Source organism: Syngnathoides biaculeatus, chromosome 13, assembly GCF_019802595.1.
Source record: "Syngnathoides biaculeatus isolate LvHL_M chromosome 13, ASM1980259v1, whole genome shotgun sequence".
Taxonomy (NCBI): Eukaryota; Metazoa; Chordata; class Actinopteri; order Syngnathiformes; family Syngnathidae; genus Syngnathoides; species Syngnathoides biaculeatus.
In genome coordinates, this window is record NC_084652.1 from 9,459,131 (window position 1) to 9,477,701 (window position 18,571).

General features: G+C 44.7%; 2 protein-coding genes across 4 annotated transcripts in view; one reads left to right on the plus strand and one right to left on the minus strand.

Moving 5' to 3' along the window:
* LOC133510556 (uncharacterized) overlaps nucleotides 1-1,508 on the minus strand; it is a 17,876-nt gene extending 16,368 nt beyond the window's left edge. Inside the window, exon 1 of the mRNA XM_061838599.1 lies at nucleotides 1,444-1,508. The gene's annotated coding sequence lies outside the window, so the exon portion shown is untranslated. The remainder of the gene's footprint in view (nucleotides 1-1,443) is intronic.
* On the plus strand, nucleotides 139-18,451 carry rc3h1b (ring finger and CCCH-type domains 1b). Of its 3 annotated transcripts, none has more exons than XM_061838596.1 (19): nucleotides 139-593; nucleotides 1,646-2,052; nucleotides 3,936-4,056; nucleotides 6,397-6,636; nucleotides 6,710-6,885; nucleotides 7,035-7,235; nucleotides 7,352-7,484; nucleotides 7,635-7,753; nucleotides 7,830-7,942; nucleotides 8,045-8,284; nucleotides 10,092-10,306; nucleotides 10,381-10,787; nucleotides 11,625-11,783; nucleotides 11,902-12,057; nucleotides 12,129-12,348; nucleotides 12,436-12,578; nucleotides 13,370-13,585; nucleotides 15,352-15,455; nucleotides 15,554-18,451. In XM_061838596.1, exons 2-19 carry the CDS (start codon nucleotides 1,822-1,824, stop codon nucleotides 15,708-15,710), a joined length of 3,351 nt encoding a protein of 1,116 aa, XP_061694580.1. In that variant the 5' UTR covers nucleotides 139-593; nucleotides 1,646-1,821; the 3' UTR covers nucleotides 15,711-18,451. The 3 variants fall into 3 exon arrangements, with proteins under 3 accessions (XP_061694580.1, XP_061694578.1, XP_061694579.1); XM_061838594.1 differs by having other exon boundaries at nucleotides 140-593; nucleotides 12,433-12,578; XM_061838595.1 differs by lacking the exon at nucleotides 139-593 and adding an exon at nucleotides 1,409-1,549 and having other exon boundaries at nucleotides 12,433-12,578.
* The last annotated feature ends 120 nt before the right edge of the window (nucleotides 18,452-18,571 follow it).

Sequence of the window (18,571 nt, forward strand, 5' to 3'; positions counted from 1 at the left end):
AAAAAAAATATATATATATATATATATCCGCATTAATTTCATCCTCCCCTCGCGCAGCAGCTTTTGCGAGCGGAGCTTCTCTGTTGCGTAACGCGCGATCCGTACATTGATATGTCAATGAAGGAGGATTAAATAATAAAAGGAAAGGACAGTGGGAGAAGGGGGGGTCAGATATTTAATCCGAAGGGTGCAAAATAATCGAAAAACAAGACAAGAATACGTGCGTCTTATTTGTCATAACCGATGTTCCTAATACATATGCATCCCACCCTCTTTTTTTCTTTTTTTTCATATCTGATTTTATATGCGCGCGTGCATCTCCAGCTGTTTTCTTGTGGGTCGTCCTCGGGCGCACTAGCAACAATTTGCCACCAGGGGGATCCCTTGTCACGTCGAGCGCGCGCGCGCACACGCACACGCACCGGCCTCAGCTAGCTGTAACCGGCTATCCCCGTCTGGTCTCGCCCCGGAGAGTTGACACCCATCCCCGACAAAACCCCCCTCGGCAGCGGCTGCGCTGCACCGTCGACATGGCAAGGAAATATCGCATTTTCTTAACAGCAGATGAACATCTTCCAAGTCATTTGGAATGAGTGAGTAGCGGCGCGGTTACCGAGAACGTTTGTGGGCAATGTTTGCGGCTCCGTGTCGGTGTTTTCGTGCTCTTTTGCGATGCCCGGGTTTGTTCGTTAGCATGTTAGCATCGCTGAGCTCCAGCCTAGCGACCGGAGTGTTTTGCCTTCACCGCGTCTCCCGAACGCGACTAAAGCACTTTCCCATCGTCCCCCCACGACCCTTCCCTTTATTTAACAGTAACGACACATTTTTAAACAATTTTAGGATGCTTTGGTGAAGCAATATTACATAATGTCCCTTCACTTTTCTGGGGTTCGTCCACAATTTTCTTGTTGAATACTTGCCCACGGCCCGTAACGACGCCAAATACACGTCGATTTTCTGTTGTTGTGGTGTGTAATTGGCCGTCTCATAACCCTCCGGTGAAAAATGTAAACATGTAACTCAAGTAGTTAATTGTCGCGACGTTTTCTCGCTAGCCCGCTTAGCCACCCATAGCCGTGCTAACTAGTAAGCTATCGCCCCCCCCCCCCCCTCCAACCCCTCGCAAATCAGCTGAGTGTGAGCTTTCTATCAGTTAACCACTCGGTACGTGTGACACGATAGTTACGACAGTAGACCACCGCAGCCTACAATCAAAGAATGCTTGCGGCTTATTGCTACTTTAATTCTAGTGGCAAACGTCAGCTTTCACAACAAGTTGGGGTATAGCGTAGAGAGGCTATTAGCTAATTCAAGCACCCTTTGTCCATAGCCTCATCGGCGAGCAGCTGGACTCACTAGGCCCACACGAGCGACTTGTTTTTGGACACAGCCTTGTTAGTTCCTCACAATTCTTCGGAGTTGCAGTTTGGACACCTGACTTACCTCCGGCGTTCCGTTTGGATGTTGTTGAATGCTAAAGTAGCGACGAAATCCTCCCTCAAGTCAACCTAGCGTTTCAATAGAGAGAGAAATTTGCTAATTAATTGTTGTGAGTATGGTTTGTTGGGTGTTATGTGACATAATATAAATGCATTGTGGTGCTTTAATGGCAGTCATATTTTTTTTCTTTTCTTTCCTTCCCCAGTATTCATCGTGTGATGTGACCCAAAATCCACAATGTGTGAGGACATTTAGTTCGGAAGAAAAACCAATCTTGATTCCAGTGGAATCTTTCATATATTATTATTATTATATTATTTCCCTCCCCCGTGTCATAGTTTATACACATTCGCACACACCCGTCCCCGCCCACATATAATCATGCCAGTTCAAGCGCCACAGTGGACAGAGTTCCTGCTCTGTCCGATCTGCACACAGACATTTGAGGAGACCGTTCGGCGGCCCATCAGTTTGGGCTGCGGACACACCGTCTGCAAGATGTGCCTGAACAAGCTGCACCGCAAGGCCTGTCCCTTCGACCAGACGGCCATCAGCACGGACATCGAGCAACTGCCTGTCAACACGGCCCTGCTGCAGCTGGTGGGAGGCCAGGTGAGACAACTGCACTCTTTTATCTCAGGGGCTTCCCAACCTTTCTGGAACCCATGGTGCATATTTTACATCACAGCACACCACCATCCAAATATATCATAAGAAGTACAGTGCTACCTGCACTTAGAAGATAGATGTACGCATCTTGGGGACTGATTAATGCGATGCCAAGTGTTACTAGATTGAGCTACAACTTTGGACTAGTTCAGGTTCGTCGCTTGCTGATTATTCATATTATGGCTGCAAATAATTGTTTTTTGCAATAGATTGCCGCTTTTCTGTATTTAGTAACATACCCAGTAAAATGTATTATTATGAATAAGCACCAAAAATATGTCCGCTTAGATTGAGGAGCTTTACATTTACATGTAGATTTAATGAGTTTAATTCATTAAAAAAATCAAGCACAATGCACTCTTATATAAACCTAACCCCATTTAAATTAAATTGCAAATCTGTTTCAGCCACCTGACATATTTATACATATGTAATAGTCAAAAATCTGTCTAGTATAAAAGAGGCAAATTTCACCAAATTCTATAATGTAATGTTCGTGTTGGACATGAATCTGTGACCTATTGAGTGAAGTTAGGAGTTGGAGCCTGTAGCAACTCTTTTTTTTTTTTTTTTCCTCTTGATGAGCTGAAGTTTGCTTGTACCTTAAATTTTGGCCTGAAAAACAAAAAAAAAAAAAAAAAACCCACCACACCCCAAAAAAAAAAAGGTGGTGGCTTGTAACTTGGAAAACTTCTAGATTCAGGCACTTGTCAGTCAAGGTACTGTAGCTATCAATTTGGGATGTCCCGTTCACATATTTTTTTGGTACCAGAGACTGAGTTGAGTCAGTCAATTTGAATATCAGTCCATACATAAGAAAATAGTTTACTTATCACAAAATACATCGCACTTTAGGCTTGTGTCGGAAGGTAAGTAGTTTGTCACATTTGCTAAATTGTCACACTTAAAACTTGGATGATGCCTCTCTGATGAGATTAACTCCTCAAACTCAAATATTTTTATTAGCCGCTGTCCATGTTGGGAAGTAAAAACAATCAAGCAGTGGGGTGAACCAGAGGTAAGATTAAGCAGTGTTAAGGATCTTGCTCAAAGTAGTTTTCAACATGTAGTTTTTTTATGTATGCTATATTTGAACATGTTCATTTTCTGAAGGTACTTTTTCTCTTCCCCAGTCCAAAAACATGCATGTTAGGATAATTGAACACTGAAATTGTGGGTTCAAGTATAGTCAGCTGGGATAGGTTCCAGGTGACCCATGACCCTAATGAGGATAGGCACTATAGAACATTGACAGATGGTTATTTTGATATGGTAATGCGTGATATTTTTAGTGCATTCTAATTTGGTCCTTGAGTTGCAAACGCCACTGCTCTAAAGGAATGACTGAAAATAAAAATGGTCTTCAGATATTTCCATGGTGTTTGTTAACACTGTAAGGCGATGACGGTGAAAAGATTCATACTTGTGACATTTGTGCGCTTTCAAAAATTGACGAAGCTTTTTTCCTTCAACTGATGGTGGTAGTGCAGAACAATAGACTATTATTATTACAAGGTCTACAACAAAGTGAAACCCAAGGCTAACTCTGTCCAATATGTTTTTTTTTTTTCAAAGGCTTTTATCATTGTTAAACTGTCATCTGATTTGTTTGGAGAGACAGCAGCTAATCTACTGTAAATAGCCGCTGGGGTGGCAATACAAATCATTTTGGTCCAATCATTTCCTGTTGAGAATGTAACTACTACTCTTCCTCTCCCATTTGCGAACTGTCAGTTGGTGTATTATTTAGCGTGGCAAGTGACACAATTTCACTGAAAGCTTTCCACTGTTGACCCTTTTTCATCATTCCCTCTCGCCGTGTGCAGGTTCCTAAGGCTCAGCCAGTTGCCTTGATTAGCAGTCCCGAGGACTCTCAGCATTATGAGGAAGCGAGGCAGTGTGTGGAGGAGCTGGCCCTCTACCTGAAACCCCTCAGCAACACGCGAGGTACTTCATCACGGACGCACGCACATCCTTTGTCTGTCTGTCCTTTACGACCGGTCCTCATTCATGACACCTTCGGATTCATCTCCGCAGATTTATTGTACTGTACTGCATTGTCAGAGTACAGATACAATCGCAATACTGTATAATCGCCGGTATCTGTATTACATTGTGCGTTTACAAGTGCGGTTGAGTCGCATGCCCGCCTGCTTAGTCACACCATTGAGTTCATGTGATGAGTGATGTGTATTTGACATACTCATTGACAAACCAGACCGCTGTCTGTTTTGCCAGTTTTGCATTTGCGATGACATAATTTATCGACGAATCAGTGTGCTGTGGTTCCACTAAAGCGCAGCTACTAACATTTAACGATTATGTAACGGCAAAGATCTGCGCGTTGGGCGGAGTTGGCAGCTCGTCTCACTAAAGCAATAAACCCCCTGGTTCCAAAAATAAAAGATTTTCTTATATTTGGTACTGTGACAGTCATCTGTGATGGCGTCGCATTGGCATGCTGTGATCCAACTTTTCACATCCCCTCCTAGTCCGACTCACCAATCAGATGGGCTATCTGTTTTTTTAACTACAACTCAAATTTGGAAATGTTTTATTTGATGACCTTGTAAAACCTGACTAACAGTTAAAAAATGTTTTGCCTCTGAGAGCTGTTGCTGTTTCCCCCCACCCCCACCACCACACACAAGATAAAACAAACATGTTGTCTAATAAAAAAGGGATGTACAAAAAATATAACAGTACATAATACACGTGAATATTTGGATGAGGTTTTAAATGTCAGGCCGACTTTTTTTTTTCTTCCTTTTTTTTTGCCTCTTACAGAACAAAAGACCTGCTATTTCCATCTTTAGCTTTTACACAGAACTCTGCACTCACAAAATTAGAATGTTAAAAGCTGCCTCCGGTGTTCCATTTTAAATAGGACAGGTTTTTATCTGCTCATTCTGCATTGATACTGTTTATCGAGAACACAGACATAATAAAAATCAGAAAAATGCTTGCTTTTACTAGGCAGTGCAAAAGGGCTTTCGATTTGTTTGCTCATGCTGGAAATTATAACACGTGAAAGAAAGTGATTCAACCTGGCATAATGGTGGTAATGGATGGTGGTTTCTGGATCATTATTTCGTGTAACCTGTTAGCAAGCCTAATACACTAAGTTGGCCTGCCATAAATTTGAAATGCCAAAGTCCTACAGTGAAGAACCACACTTAAATAGACGCTACCTAAAATAAGAGTTTATCATAAAGTACGTCAATCGTACACAAGACAAGTATACCACACAAACTATGATCTCCAAACTGTTAAATATGTCCAACTGAGCCTACATCATTACTCTTGCGCCATAATTAAAATAACCAAGTCTCTTGTCAACGTACTTCCATGAAACCAATTACTACCTTTCTAGTATCACAGAGCACAAAAATGGGAATTAGGGAGTCTTTCAGTGAGTTTCGAAGGAACAATTGGAAAGATGGAGGTGCGCACTGGAAAGGAGAGGAATGAAGATTAGCCGAAGTAAAGCAGTACTGTATATGTGCATGAATGAGAGGGGCGGTGGGGGAAGAGTTAAACTCCAGGGAGAAGAGATAGCGAGGGTGGACGACTTTAAATACTTGGGGTCAACAATACAGAGCAATGGAGAGTGTGGTAAGGAAGTGAAGAAACGGGTCCTAGTGGGGTGGAACAGTTGGCGGAAGGTGTCTGGTGTTCTATGTGACAGAAGAGTCTCCGCTAGGATGAAGGGCAAAGTCTGTAAAACAGTGGTGAGGCCAGCTATCATGTACGAATTAGAGACGATGGCACTGAAGAGACAACAGGAAGCAGAACTTGAGGTGGCAGAAATGAAGATGTTGAGGTTCTCGCTCAGAGTGAGCAGGTTGGATAGGATTAGAAATGAGCTCATTAGAGGGACAGCCAAAGTTGGATGTTTTGGAGACTTCGATGGTTTGGACATGTTCAGACGCGAGAGAGTGAGTATATTGGTAGAAGGGTGCTGAGGATTGTGACTGCCAAGCAAAAGAGCAAAGAAAAGGTTGATGGATGTTGTGAGGGAGGACATGACAGTGGGTGTTAGAGAGATAGATAGATGCACGAGATAAATGAGATAGATGTGGCGACCCGCTAACGGGACAAGCTGAAAGCAAAAGAATAAGGGAGTTTTTCAGTGAGTAGCAGAGGATTGGTTCTATAGGAGGGGGAAAAAAAAGAATTGCGAACTGCGAAAAAGGAGTTGTTCACACCTGCTAAAAATTTTTCAAGTGGAGGTTCTTAATGTAATTTGAAATTGGTGATCAATCTCTTGGCCTGATCTGTCACCAGGGGTCGGTCTGAGCAGCACGGCCCAAAGCATGCTGAGTCGACCCATGCAGAGGAAACTGGTCACTCTGGTCCACTGCCAGCTGGTGGAGGAGGAGGGCCGCATCCGGGCCATGAGGGCCGCCCGCTCGTTGGGCGAGCGGACAGTCACGGAGCTCATCTTGCAGCACCAGAACCCCCAACAGTTGTCCTCCAACCTGTGGGCTGCTGTTCGTGCGCGCGGGTGTCAGTTTCTTGGCCCAGGTAGATCCCACAAAAAGACCTTTCAATTCATGTTGACTTTTTATTTTATCCTAATTTTGATCATTTCTCCAAGCGATGCAAGAAGAGGCCCTTAAACTGGTCCTACTTGCTCTGGAGGACGGCTCAGCTCTGTCCAGGAAGGTGTTGGTTCTCTTCGTCGTCCAGAGGCTTGAACCTCGATTTCCGCAGGCCTCTAAGACGAGCATTGGCCACGTGGTGCAGCTCCTCTACAGGGCCTCCTGCTTCAAGGTATGCCACAGGAACATTATTATTATTATTATTATTTTTTTAACTTTAGGATGCCATTACCTTTGGGCTCTTTGTCAGTCTGACTTTTGAGAATCATTTTCTACATACGCTGTGGGGGATGGGAAATAAAATCTTCTATGGATCCTCAGGTGACCAAACGTGATGAAGACTCATCCCTCATGCAACTCAAGGAGGAGTTCCGTACTTATGAGGCGCTGCGGCGTGAGCACGACTCTCAGATTGTCCAAATTGCCATGGAGGGCGGCTTGCGCATCGCACCTGACCAGTGGTCTTCTCTGCTATATGGGGATCAGTCGCACAAGTCACACATGCAGTCCATCATAGATAAGGTGTGTTTGCTTACGGTGTACTTGCATGTTCACATAGTCCAACACACTTTCCAAGGTGTTAGATAAGCACAAACTCACTCAAACATTAACTCTCTGATTTTCTGTGACCTAAATAGCTGCAGACCCCAGCATCCTTTGCCCAGAGCGTCCAAGAACTGACAATTGCCCTGCAGAGGACGGGAGACCCAGCCAACCTCAACAGGCTGCGGCCTCACCTTGAACTGCTTGCCAACATCGATCCCAGCCCTGGTAAGAATGAGAAGAAAGTGTTTCAACTGCGGAGAAAGACAAAAAGACGGCCTGAAATAGCTCCGCTGTGAGCGGAATTGTGCAGAACTGTTCAGGTATGAAATTGCATTGTTGAAACATAATCCCCCACTTTGCTCATTTCACACCCAGATGCTCCCCCTCCCACGTGGGAGCAGCTTGAGAAGGGCTTAGTGGCCGTGAAGACGGTCGTGCATGGACTTGTGGACTTTATCCAGAACCACAGCAAGAAAGGAGCTGACCCTCAACAGGTAGTCTTCCACGTCAGTTTATAAAATATATACATTGGTTGTTTTTCGAAGAGTTATGAGCCAAATCTCTTTGTAGCCTCCTCAGCACAGCAAGTACAAGACGTACATGTGTCGTGACATGAAACTGAAGGGAGGCTGTCCTCGTGGAGCGAGCTGCACTTTTGCTCACTCCCAGGAAGAACTGGAAAAGTCAGTCCCAATTTAAATATTGTAGTTGAATTTACCTTTCTCTCTCTTGTCACCCAACGAAAGTAGGATATTTACATCCACTCTAAATGTTATACTCTTTAGGTACCGAAAGATGAATAAACGCCTGGCAGCTCGCCTCCCTGGTTCAGGAGGGCCAGAAGAGGGCCTTCCCCTTGACGTAGCCGTGACCAGGAAGCCCTCACCTCTCACCAACGGGAGCGTGGCACCCTCCCTGCCCCAGCTCATCGCACGTGGCGCGGACACAGTCCCGTATGAACTGCTGCGGAAGCCTCTCAAGATGGATGGAGGCAGCCCAAGTGCCCCGGGATCGCCCCCTGATCTGTGAGTAGAGAAAAGCCGACCGTGCAGAATGCATTTACGTGCGGTGAAGGTGGGATGTTCAGCTAGTCACAGCTCTGAAACATATATCAAAGGGGACAAAAAAAATGCCTATACGTTTGACACACCACACAAAGTTTAGGTTTTTTTTTTTTTTGTGTCTTTTTAAAGCCTGCCAAATTTCAATGACTTAAAAAAACATTGTGAAATAAGGCTCACTCTCTAGCTGGACTACTGTGGGTGCCTCCGTTGAAGGCCCTGGGGATACGTTTTCACCTCTGTTTTCGCTTAAGCTCAAGAGTCTGCAGTCTGCTTCTCACTGATTGTATGCTGCTGTGGTTATGCTTCAAATGGTTATCTTTCCAGTGCACAATTAACTTCCTTCTGTCTCTGCAACCTGGGGAAGGCTTGCACACAGCAACTCTGAGTAAGATGCAGACGTTTTGGATGATCCCACCGCTGTAAATGCTAGAGTGGTGCCTTGAGATACGGGTGACCCGATGAGATCCAAATAGTCTTTTCCTTTTGCTTTGGCTTGTGAGCAAAACTTCATGAGAGTTCTGTTTGGTGGCGGTGAGCTCAACTTTCTTCACAACAAGCAGCTTGATTGAGAGTGAACAATTCTTCCAAAAAAGCCTTTAAGCTGTTGAATGAAGCTTGTCAAACTATAAATTTAAAATGCATACCTTTTGCTCTGAGGGTTTGCAACTTTAATACTAACACATGAACGGAAAGGCCATAGATGTGCAAACAGATATTTAAACAAAGTAGACAAACAATACAGCCATACTCTGTCATGTCTTCTTAAGCATCTGTGACAAATGATTCATTTTACCACTGCTTACTGGGTCTCTGACAGTAATTGTAAAACTCTTCGTTTGTCTGTATAAGTATATTATGCTGCCCCCAATGGGCCAAGTGGCATATACCAGGAGTGGCAATTAATGAATCACGATGACCAAACTGTTTTTTTATTATGTCACGGGAGCTGGACATGATGTCATCATTGGGCCAAGATGATTTGAGACACGAGGGAAGTTGGAGTGTGGTTACAGAATAAATTAAACCCATCTCTCGAGGCACCACTGTGAAAGCAAATTATAATTTAGATGACTGAATGAAAAGTGGCGACAGTTCTGAGGACTCAGGTTCAAATCTGCCCTCAGCTGTTTAGCAGTGACTGTGTGGGATTTTTCCAGGCACATCACCCAACCATGAATGGTAGATTAATTGAAGACTTTTAAGTTCTCCATTGGTGTGAATGTGGTTGTTTACTTATGTGTCCTGCGATTGGCTGGCCACTAGTGGCCACACTGTATGTACTCTGCCTTTTGCCCAGAGTTAACTGGGGTAGGCCCCAGCACGCCCGTGACCCTACTGAGGATAAGTGGTACGGAAGATGAATGATGGATAGTTTTTTTTTTTTAAGGGGGGGGTCCTTCTTTTATGGTATGGACCCATTTTTGCGCTTACATTTTTTCTTTATGATTCTGTTGACTTTATATTTGAATATAATGTTATGGCATTACATCCAATCACAATTCAACTGCTTTTTTTTTTTTTGGGTGCATATTTCATGAAGTTGTTCTTTGCTATAAATTCCTTTGCTTTGGCCAAATGATCTCGCTGGTAAGGGTTATGTCACCAACCTTTTGGCATGTGCTTGAAAGCCACAAATCCATTTTCCCAACATCACTCACTGAATAACATCGAGAAAAATGTGCATGTTCAGAATACTTGTTTATGTAGTTCCAGAGGACATTTCCGGATCCACTGAGATTTAAATTGACTGCATTCATTTTCTACTTAGCTTGGACCCTGTGGCCAAAACTGGTTTGCCTCTGCCACCTCATGCCATGGCTCACCCACGGATGGCTCCAGACCACCTTTCGGGAGTGAAGCAAATGCCTGTCGTCGCCCGAGGTTCGCCCGTCTACGCCCAGCAGCAGCTCCCCGAGATGTTTTATTCTGACACGCGCCCCCCACCCTCTGCTTCCCAGTATGATCCCTCACAGTACCAACCAGGTAGGATTCAGCTCAAGACACTTGCACACATTTGTGTGGCGTCTGAAAGTTGACTTTCTCTCCTAATTTTTCAGGGTACCCCTACCAGCAGCCACCGCAGTATGTTTCTCGAGATTACATCCGTAACCCACTACCCCCAAGTGACTCAGGACCCGCTTACGACCCCTACCCTGGTTACGGACCACCGGAGCGCCCCTACCAGGCCCCCCACTCCGGTCCCCACTTTTCGTACCCTCACCCATCGCACTACGACCGCGGACGCCACGGGACCTACAGCGGCCCGCCGCCTCCCCCGCAGCCTTATCAATCTCAGAGAGAAGGTCTCGTCAGGATCAGCGCCGCGCCGTTGGACGTTCCCCCACAATCAGCCGGACAGGCGAACTCGCTCTACCACACGGAACCCAGCGTACGAGAGAGGTACCCATCAGAAGGTTACTACCCACCGGGAGCCCCGTCACAACCCATGAGGACTTATGGCAGGGTGAGCCGTTTTGAGACATTTGTCATATCACACACTTCCCATGTTATATCCCGGATTGCCTTTTTTTTTTTTTTTTGCATGCTATTATTATATTTTTTTTTAACATGTTCTTACCGCATACTTACCTACTATGATGCCCTCGGATGTGAGAAAGGAGCACCCGAGTTGCCTGTGTACATTTTAGTTGTAGCGCAGGAGCTGCTGTTTGCCACTTTTCATCGCCAGATACTCGCATACACCACCTCACCAGGCCCCGCCTCATAAAGGCACATGCATTTACACTACAATATCCATCCATATTCTTTGCCGCTTATCCTCACGAGGGTCGCGGGGAGTGCTGGAACCAATCCCAGCTGTCTATGGGCAGGAGGCAGGGTACACCCTGAACTGGTTGCCACCCAATCGCAGGGCACATAGAGACAGCTGCACTCATAATCACACCTAGGGGCAATTTAGAGTGTCCAATTGTTGTTGTAGGTTTTTGGGACGTGGGAGGAAACCGGACTGCCCGGAGAAAACCCACACAGGACCACTATAAATTAAAAAGAAAGAAGGAGAACATGCAAATTCCATACAGGGAAGTCCAGGATTGAACTGTGAGGCCAATGCTTTACCACCTGAACCACCGTGCCGCCACACTAAAATATGTACAGTATATTCTAGACATTTTATGCTTGCGATTTTTTTTTTTTTTTTTTAATTTTTTTTTCCTTCCAAAAATCATCATCAAAATCAATCATTCAATGAGAAACTGCGCTTCACTGAATGTAAGCTTCTAATGTGTTGAGCGAGCATTCCAAGCAGTTCCAAGACCTTCATTTTTGTTCTGTTTCCTAGGGTCCGTCATACGCCGGGTCCCAGCCCAGTCTGGACTATCTACACCGCCGTCGTAAGGAACTCCTCTCTCAGCTCGAGGAAAGGAAAGTCATTTCTCCTCCTCCATTTGCAGCGTCCCCCACGCTACCGCATCCATTCCCCAGCGACTACCCTGCCGAGGTCAGCACCATGTCAATTTCTTCTCTCTCCCGCGCACACCTCTTTCAAGGTTTTTCTCGAGTGCATGATGTCACGATTCTCCAGTAGCACAATGTGTATTTTGTGTGTACATCTTCAGTACGGCGACGAGAACTCCAAAAGCATTGGGAAATGCAGAGAGCCCGACTACGCCGGCCAGTACTCCCCGTGGTCATGCGATACAATTAGCTCCTACATTGGCACCAAGGATGCCAAACCCAAAGATGTTATGGTTCCTGGTGCCATGGACATGATGGTGAGTTCAGACTACAAGAACAACCACTACATTTCATAAATTTTCCATTCTTGGTCTTCATGTCTACTCAGAATGTGGATGCAAAGGTTCTAAGGGAACCGTGCCTGGAGGCCCCTCGGAGGGGTGCGGAAGTTAAGGACGACGACCCCATTATCCCATTTGGTCCCCAGCCAACGGTGTCGCGCTTTGGCGCCATCTCCCGCACCTCCAAGACGGGCTACCAGACCGGCCCTGTCCAAGCTCTGGTTCCCGCCACCCAGAACCCAAACTCTAAACACATGACCATGGCTGGTAAAAACTCCCCCCCCATAAAGAATACAAAAATTCAAATGCATTTCTGTCTGCTGCACTTTGACTTCTGATTTTCTCTTTCAGCAGAATACTCGTACGGAAGTCATGCAGGATGGGGCGGAACTTCGTACCCGTCCCATCAGACGGCCCAGGACAGAGAACAACTGAAGAAGGAGCTGCAACAGGTCAACCAGCAGATCAACCAGCAGACGCAGATGCAAAGCATGGAGGTAAACGTTCTCTCTACCTTTCACATAAATAGGATTCAATACAACGGCACGGTGGATCAGCTGGTAGAGTTCTGAGGACCCGGGTTCGATCCCGGCCCTGCCTGTGTGCAGTTTGCATGTTCTCCCCGTGCCCGTGTGGGTTTCCTCCCGGCACCCCGGTTTCCTCCCACATCCCAAAAACATGCAACATTCATTGGGCACTCTAAATTGCCCGTAGGTGTGAGTGCGGCTGTTTGTCTCCACGTGCCCTGCGATTGGCTGGCAACCAGTTCAGAGTGTACCCTGCCTCCTCCCTGTTGACAGCTGGGATAGGCTCCCCGCATCCCTCATGAGGATAAGCAGAAAAGAAAATGGATGGAAGGAATGGATGACTGGATTCATTACCTGCGCTTCACATTGCATGTGTCGTTTAAAAGTGCAAAATCTTTTTAATTCCATTAATCAATAGATGATAGGTGGAATACTTGTAAACATTTTTCTACAGCTGATATTTAAAAGGCTTGACTTGCCTGGGTTTCCACATGAAGTGGTGTAGTTTAAATTGTGCACTGTTCGTCGCTCTTAAAAGTAATACAGCATGTGTGGCACTTCAAAATGTTGTTTTCCTACAAGAAAACCAGAAGTCCTGAGTACAGTGTTTAGTTTGTGGGTGAGTCAATAACTGAGCGAGTCCATCAACAACTTGAACTTGTTTGCAAGGTTTTCTCGATGACTTCAAAGTTTATTCATGACAGTGTTGTAACGGAGGATTACAGCATTTGATATTTGGAAAATTGACCTTGTGTTCACAGTGTGCCAGTAACCCTTTACTGCTGCAGCGAGAAGCCAGCGCCTTGGCCGGCCCGCCGGTCACCAGCAGCCAAGGTCCCGTGTCCGCTCAGCCGCAGCAGCCCCCCAAGTGGCCGACCGCGGGGGCGAGCGCCGCGGCCGTCTCCAGTGAACAGCTCAGCCTGGAGCTCCACCAGGTGGAGCGAGAGATTGGAAAACGCACTCGAGAAATGGCTCTGGTGAGGATGACTTTTAAACGCTGACATTTGACAAGCGCGGTCGTCAGACTCAAAGCCTTCCCCGGCCTCATCAGTTCAAATGTAGCGAGCCACCTTAATAATCACAATCAAATGCAGGGGAAAACATGTAATACGAGAGGGGTTATTAGGGTTCTCATGCAAAACATTTTAAGGCAAAGGACAAGTGTGATTGTTAACCACGCCCCCTCTTGTGTGTTAACACAGTGCAGCTCAGATACTTGTGAGTTGAAGTCATGACTGCGTTTTGGCAGAAGGGCAAATATGAAATACCAAAGCTGGTTTTCTGCGGCGTGAGAAAATAATTGCATTGTGCAAATGTGTCTTCCAGCTATCCTCAAATAGAGCCCAAGCAACAAAAGAAGTTCAAAGTTTCTGTTGTACTTGTCTCCACCTTTTATTTCTTAGAAAGAGAAACTATTGATGTTCCACTTTCCTGAAAACAAAAGTTTGAAGTTGTTGCATTTTAAACTAATTTAAATGTGTCCCTGTTTCCAAAAAAGATAACCAGATTTCCCCCCCCCCCCCCCAAAACCCATTTTGTTCCCTGACTGACTCCAATGTGAACCGAACCTTAAAACTAAAGCCCGCCAGGCAAAGTGGCCGAAAGCGACTTAACTGTCGTGTAGCGCCTGAGGTTCACCTGAGTTGTCCACTATTGATCGCCGGGTCAAAATTTCTAAATTTAAAGCGCAGCGTTGCAGCGTCACTGAACCAATTGAAGAGATGAGTTACTCGTCCAAGATGGAATCCATTTGGTAGTTTTACTCGACTTGGAACAAATATGAGTGACATCACGTGTGCAGTGATTACCTGGAGGATTATTTTTGATTGACGGCGACATCTAATCGACCGGCCTCCAGAGTGCACTTGGTTATAAGCCTCACCCAGTACATTTGTAAAGGAAATACCATTTGGTACATACATATGTCGCAGCCATGTAAAAGCCGCAAGTGGCCACATTGAAACACAAGATATTTACAAAGACGGTACACAGAAGGTTTAACAGTAGCGCTAATGCTAAAGCCGTTGCTAACGCTAATGCCACTGCGGTAACACCAGCGCTAACACTAACACCGCTCCGCTAATGCTAGCGCCGCACTAACAGGCCCGGTTAAAAAAAAAAAAAAACATACTGGTAAAAATCACTGAGACATGACAGTAACACACTAGCGCACCGCTAAAAGGGGCTGACCGGTAAAAGTCACTTCCTCGGCAAATACCACCGGTCTCATGCTTACCTTTTCTGCTCAAGTGTCCCCTTGCGGCCGTTAGAAAAAATGCACAAATTAGCCACATCACTGCATAAATGGCAGGGTTGAAAGCGTGTGTGGGGGGGAAAAAAGTTGTGCCTTTTTGGCTGAAAATTACGGTACTCACAGCTTTAAATAACGCACACAAAGATGGAATAAACTACACCCCCTCTATATGAAATTAAATACGGGCAAAGCATTATTTATGCATTTAAATCAGTTTTTTTTGAGTCCATTACTTTCTTTGCTGTGATCTTGAAATAATAACAATAAAAATGAAATAGAAATCAGAGATGTCTTTTAGTTCCTGCATTCATCGGTCGAGTCCTCGTTTTACTCTTCGACCCCTGAGGGCGACCAAGACAACCTGTGATGATCCCTCAACTAGAGAATTATGTCTAGCTATATTATATTAAAAAAAATAGTCAAGCCAGACATTTACATCTTTTTTTTTTTTTTTAATTTATTTTTTTCCCCCTCTCTTTCCAAACCCAGGAGAACCAAGTCGCCCACGAGGTCCAGCAGTACAAGCTGAAACCCGCTGAGAATGGACAACCCGAGCACAAGACTCAGCTGGAAGAAATCTCGCTTGCTCTCGGGTGAGTCAAAACACAATTGTCTATTTTCAGCCCCCCTCCCATCAATCTTCCTTCTCAACTGGCTTCTTTTTTGCGGGCTGGCGGACGCGTTCTTGCAGCGAGGTGTCAAACGGCTCCAGCGGCCTGCAAGAAGGTGCAGTGGGCGGGTCCATGCTGTCGCTGACAAACAAGACGTCTACGTTGAGCCTGTGTTCCGACCCGGTCGGCCCCGGCTCGGAAATGCAGAAGAACGGGGTTGTCCATTCCTGCTCTTAAGCAGTACACAATCACACACACACACACACACACACACACACACACACACAAGAAGATGCTCTGTTGAAAAGCATGCACAGGCATACACACACGTTCTATTTAGAAGATGAGCAGTATCTGCCGTGATATGAATTTTCTTTCTTTTTGTTCTGTGAATGAGCTTTTTTTTTTTTTTTTTTTTTTTTTTTAATGACTTTCCTTGCCTGGAAACCAGGGCATATAATAACATTTCTTTGTGTTCCTGTTGTTGTTCCTTCTTGTTTTTTTTTTTTTTCCTCCCCCCTTGCCCTCCTTTTGAATTCTAGACTAACAAAGGCTCACATGCAGGAAGAGGAACAGGGTGGTGATGGTGACAGTGGCACTCAAAAGGAATTCAGTCATCAACCCCCCCCCCTCCCCCACACACACACTTAAAAAAAATGTTTCCAAGGCAGGCAGATTTATCACGTCGCATGCTCAGGAATATTTGCGTGGAGGAGACGGCAGCAAGTCCCCCCCCAGAATCGTAAACAAACAAAAAAAATGGTTGCACAGATCCAGATGGTCTGGGAAGGGAAAGTACGCCAGCTGACTGCCACGAGAAGCATTATTTTTTTATGAATGCGTTTTTAGGATTATGGACTTGGCTATGTGTTATTATTTTTGCCTACTAAACAGCAGTATATTAAATATTTAATGGAAGCATTCTGTTTTAAGGATTGCAACTTTCTTGATAAGGGAATGTGCTTCTTCCTCACCGTGATCACAATATTGTAACCCCCCCCCCCCACAACACCCCCCAAAACCCCACAAAAACAAAAAAAATGCAGGTCCTCAGGCTGGCCGCATCCTGGCGCGTCAAGGTCGAACTTTGACCTTTCCCTCCTCAGAGCGTCTCGTCTGGCCGCCCGCAAAAAAAAAAAAAAAAAAAAAAAGCCTCCCCATTGGGATTATCTTGTCACGTGTTCGCCTAACTTCTATGAAGTTGCCTTCCCTTTTGTCCTTTTGTTTTCATGCTCTACGTTGTTACGGTTCTGGGGGCTGCGGGGCGTCACGTTTGCCGCTCCTCGCCGTCGGGTGTTCCGCGACAGTCGTAGTAACCCGTGCATATGTAATGTTGTTTTTGTGTGCGTGTGTCGCCACACTTCCCAGCGCTGTCACCGTCACCACAAGGCTCGCTAGTTGTATTCTAGCGCTTCCGTGTTTACGTTTACTGCCGACAGCCAACACGGAGCCTGCAGTTCAAGTGCGTCCGAGGTGGACGCGAATTTTTTTTGTGTCCATCCGGCTGCCCCCCCCCCCTCCCCCCCCTGCAACGGCTACATTTATCGTTTAGGTACACAGCTCACTTATACATACGAGTATGTATACATACATTAATATACTAAAGCACTATTAACGTGCCACCTCTTATTCTACTCGCTCAGCATTTATATTAAATGATCTCTACTTTAGAATCAGCAAGATGTTTATTCTTTCTCGTTTTTGTTTTTTGGTCGAGACTTTTTTTTTTTTTCTTCCAATTTTTCTGTCCACTGGTTGCCAACACAGACTTTTATCCTTTCCCAGACGAAGGACTTTCTGTGCGCCGTCGACGTTGTGTCCACTTAAATCTTTTTGTGTTCAAACAAAGATAAGACTTATGCTTCCGAAGAAGACAAAAATAATTGTAACTTTTGGGGTGGGGAGAGGAACAAAAAGAAAACAAAATGAGGAAAAAAAAAGAAAACAAAATATGGAGAGTTTAATGGAGCTTTTGTGTGTGTTGTCTTGTAGAAATATGTACCCTCAGTTTTCCGCTCCCACCGCCCCTACCCCCTCTTCAATTTTCAAGATATTGAACCCTAAATATTAACATTAAGGGGTGTCATAATTATCCTTTTTAAACAATGCAATACTGCCAAAACATTTTCCCCGGCCCCCCCAAAACTGGATTTTTGGCGTATTTATTGTTTTGTCTGCAATAGATGATTGAGATCTCCGAGTCTTAAATCGATAGCTGCAACAAAAGTATGGGTGACATTCATTTATTTTATTTTATTTAATTTTTTTGTCGCGCTTTCCTTCGCCTTATCCAAGTCAACCAAAACAAACAAAAAAAACGTTTGCCTGACTGCTCATCAAACAATTTTTAGTTGGGATCATGTCGCATTTGGGGTTTTACTACGTAGTGAACAGCAAAAGACGTTGAATTGACGTTTCCCAGTGGAACTGCTGCCGACTGCCCGCTCAGTGAGAGAATCCGCCTAAAGCCTTCCACTTCTGATCTTTTCATTTTATTTCATTTAATTTCTTTTTTTTGACCACTGAGCTCTTTTACTGCTGTTTGAGCCTCACGTTTTATTCGCGATTTCGTGGGCGACAAAATTCACAAATTGCTTTTTATATTCCCTTGGTAATAAAAAAAAAGAAAAAAAATCTCTTAAATTAAGGTACAGGTTTGAATCCAGCAAGAAAAAAGTTTTATATGTATATTATACTCCATTAAGGAATGTCTAGAATTATCTTCCTCCAATGTGGATGTAGCCATTACGACGCCATTTTGACTTTGTAAGAGAATTCACTGTGTGAAAATTGGTTTGCATTTTTGTATAATACAATTTGCTTTTTTTCGTGTGTGTGTTTGTTTGATACGAGCAAGACGTCAAACTGGAAGTTTGAGGAGGTTAAAAAAGTGAACCTGTGAAATTTGACACAAAATGTAACTTAACAGTGATTCTGAGTTTAGGGGGAAACGATTAAAAGAGATTGCTAACTCTTGAGTGTTGGTCTGGCTTTTATTATAAATACAGTAATAGAACATTTTGTCAACATCTTTTCAATGCATATTTGGTTGAAGTGTTTTTTGCAATCATGGCTTGGCAACTTGTGTCTTACGGTGG

Coding starts and splice junctions, on each gene's coding strand:
- rc3h1b (XM_061838594.1), top strand. CDS start 1,822: ATGCCAGTTCAAGCGCCACAGTGGACAGAGTTCCTGCTCTGTCCGATC. Junction 2,053..3,935: donor TGCAGCTGGTGGGAGGCCAG/GTGAGACAACTG, acceptor CGCCGTGTGCAG/GTTCCTAAGGCTCAGCCAGT. Junction 7,485..7,634: donor CAACATCGATCCCAGCCCTG/GTAAGAATGAGA, acceptor TTTCACACCCAG/ATGCTCCCCCTCCCACGTGG.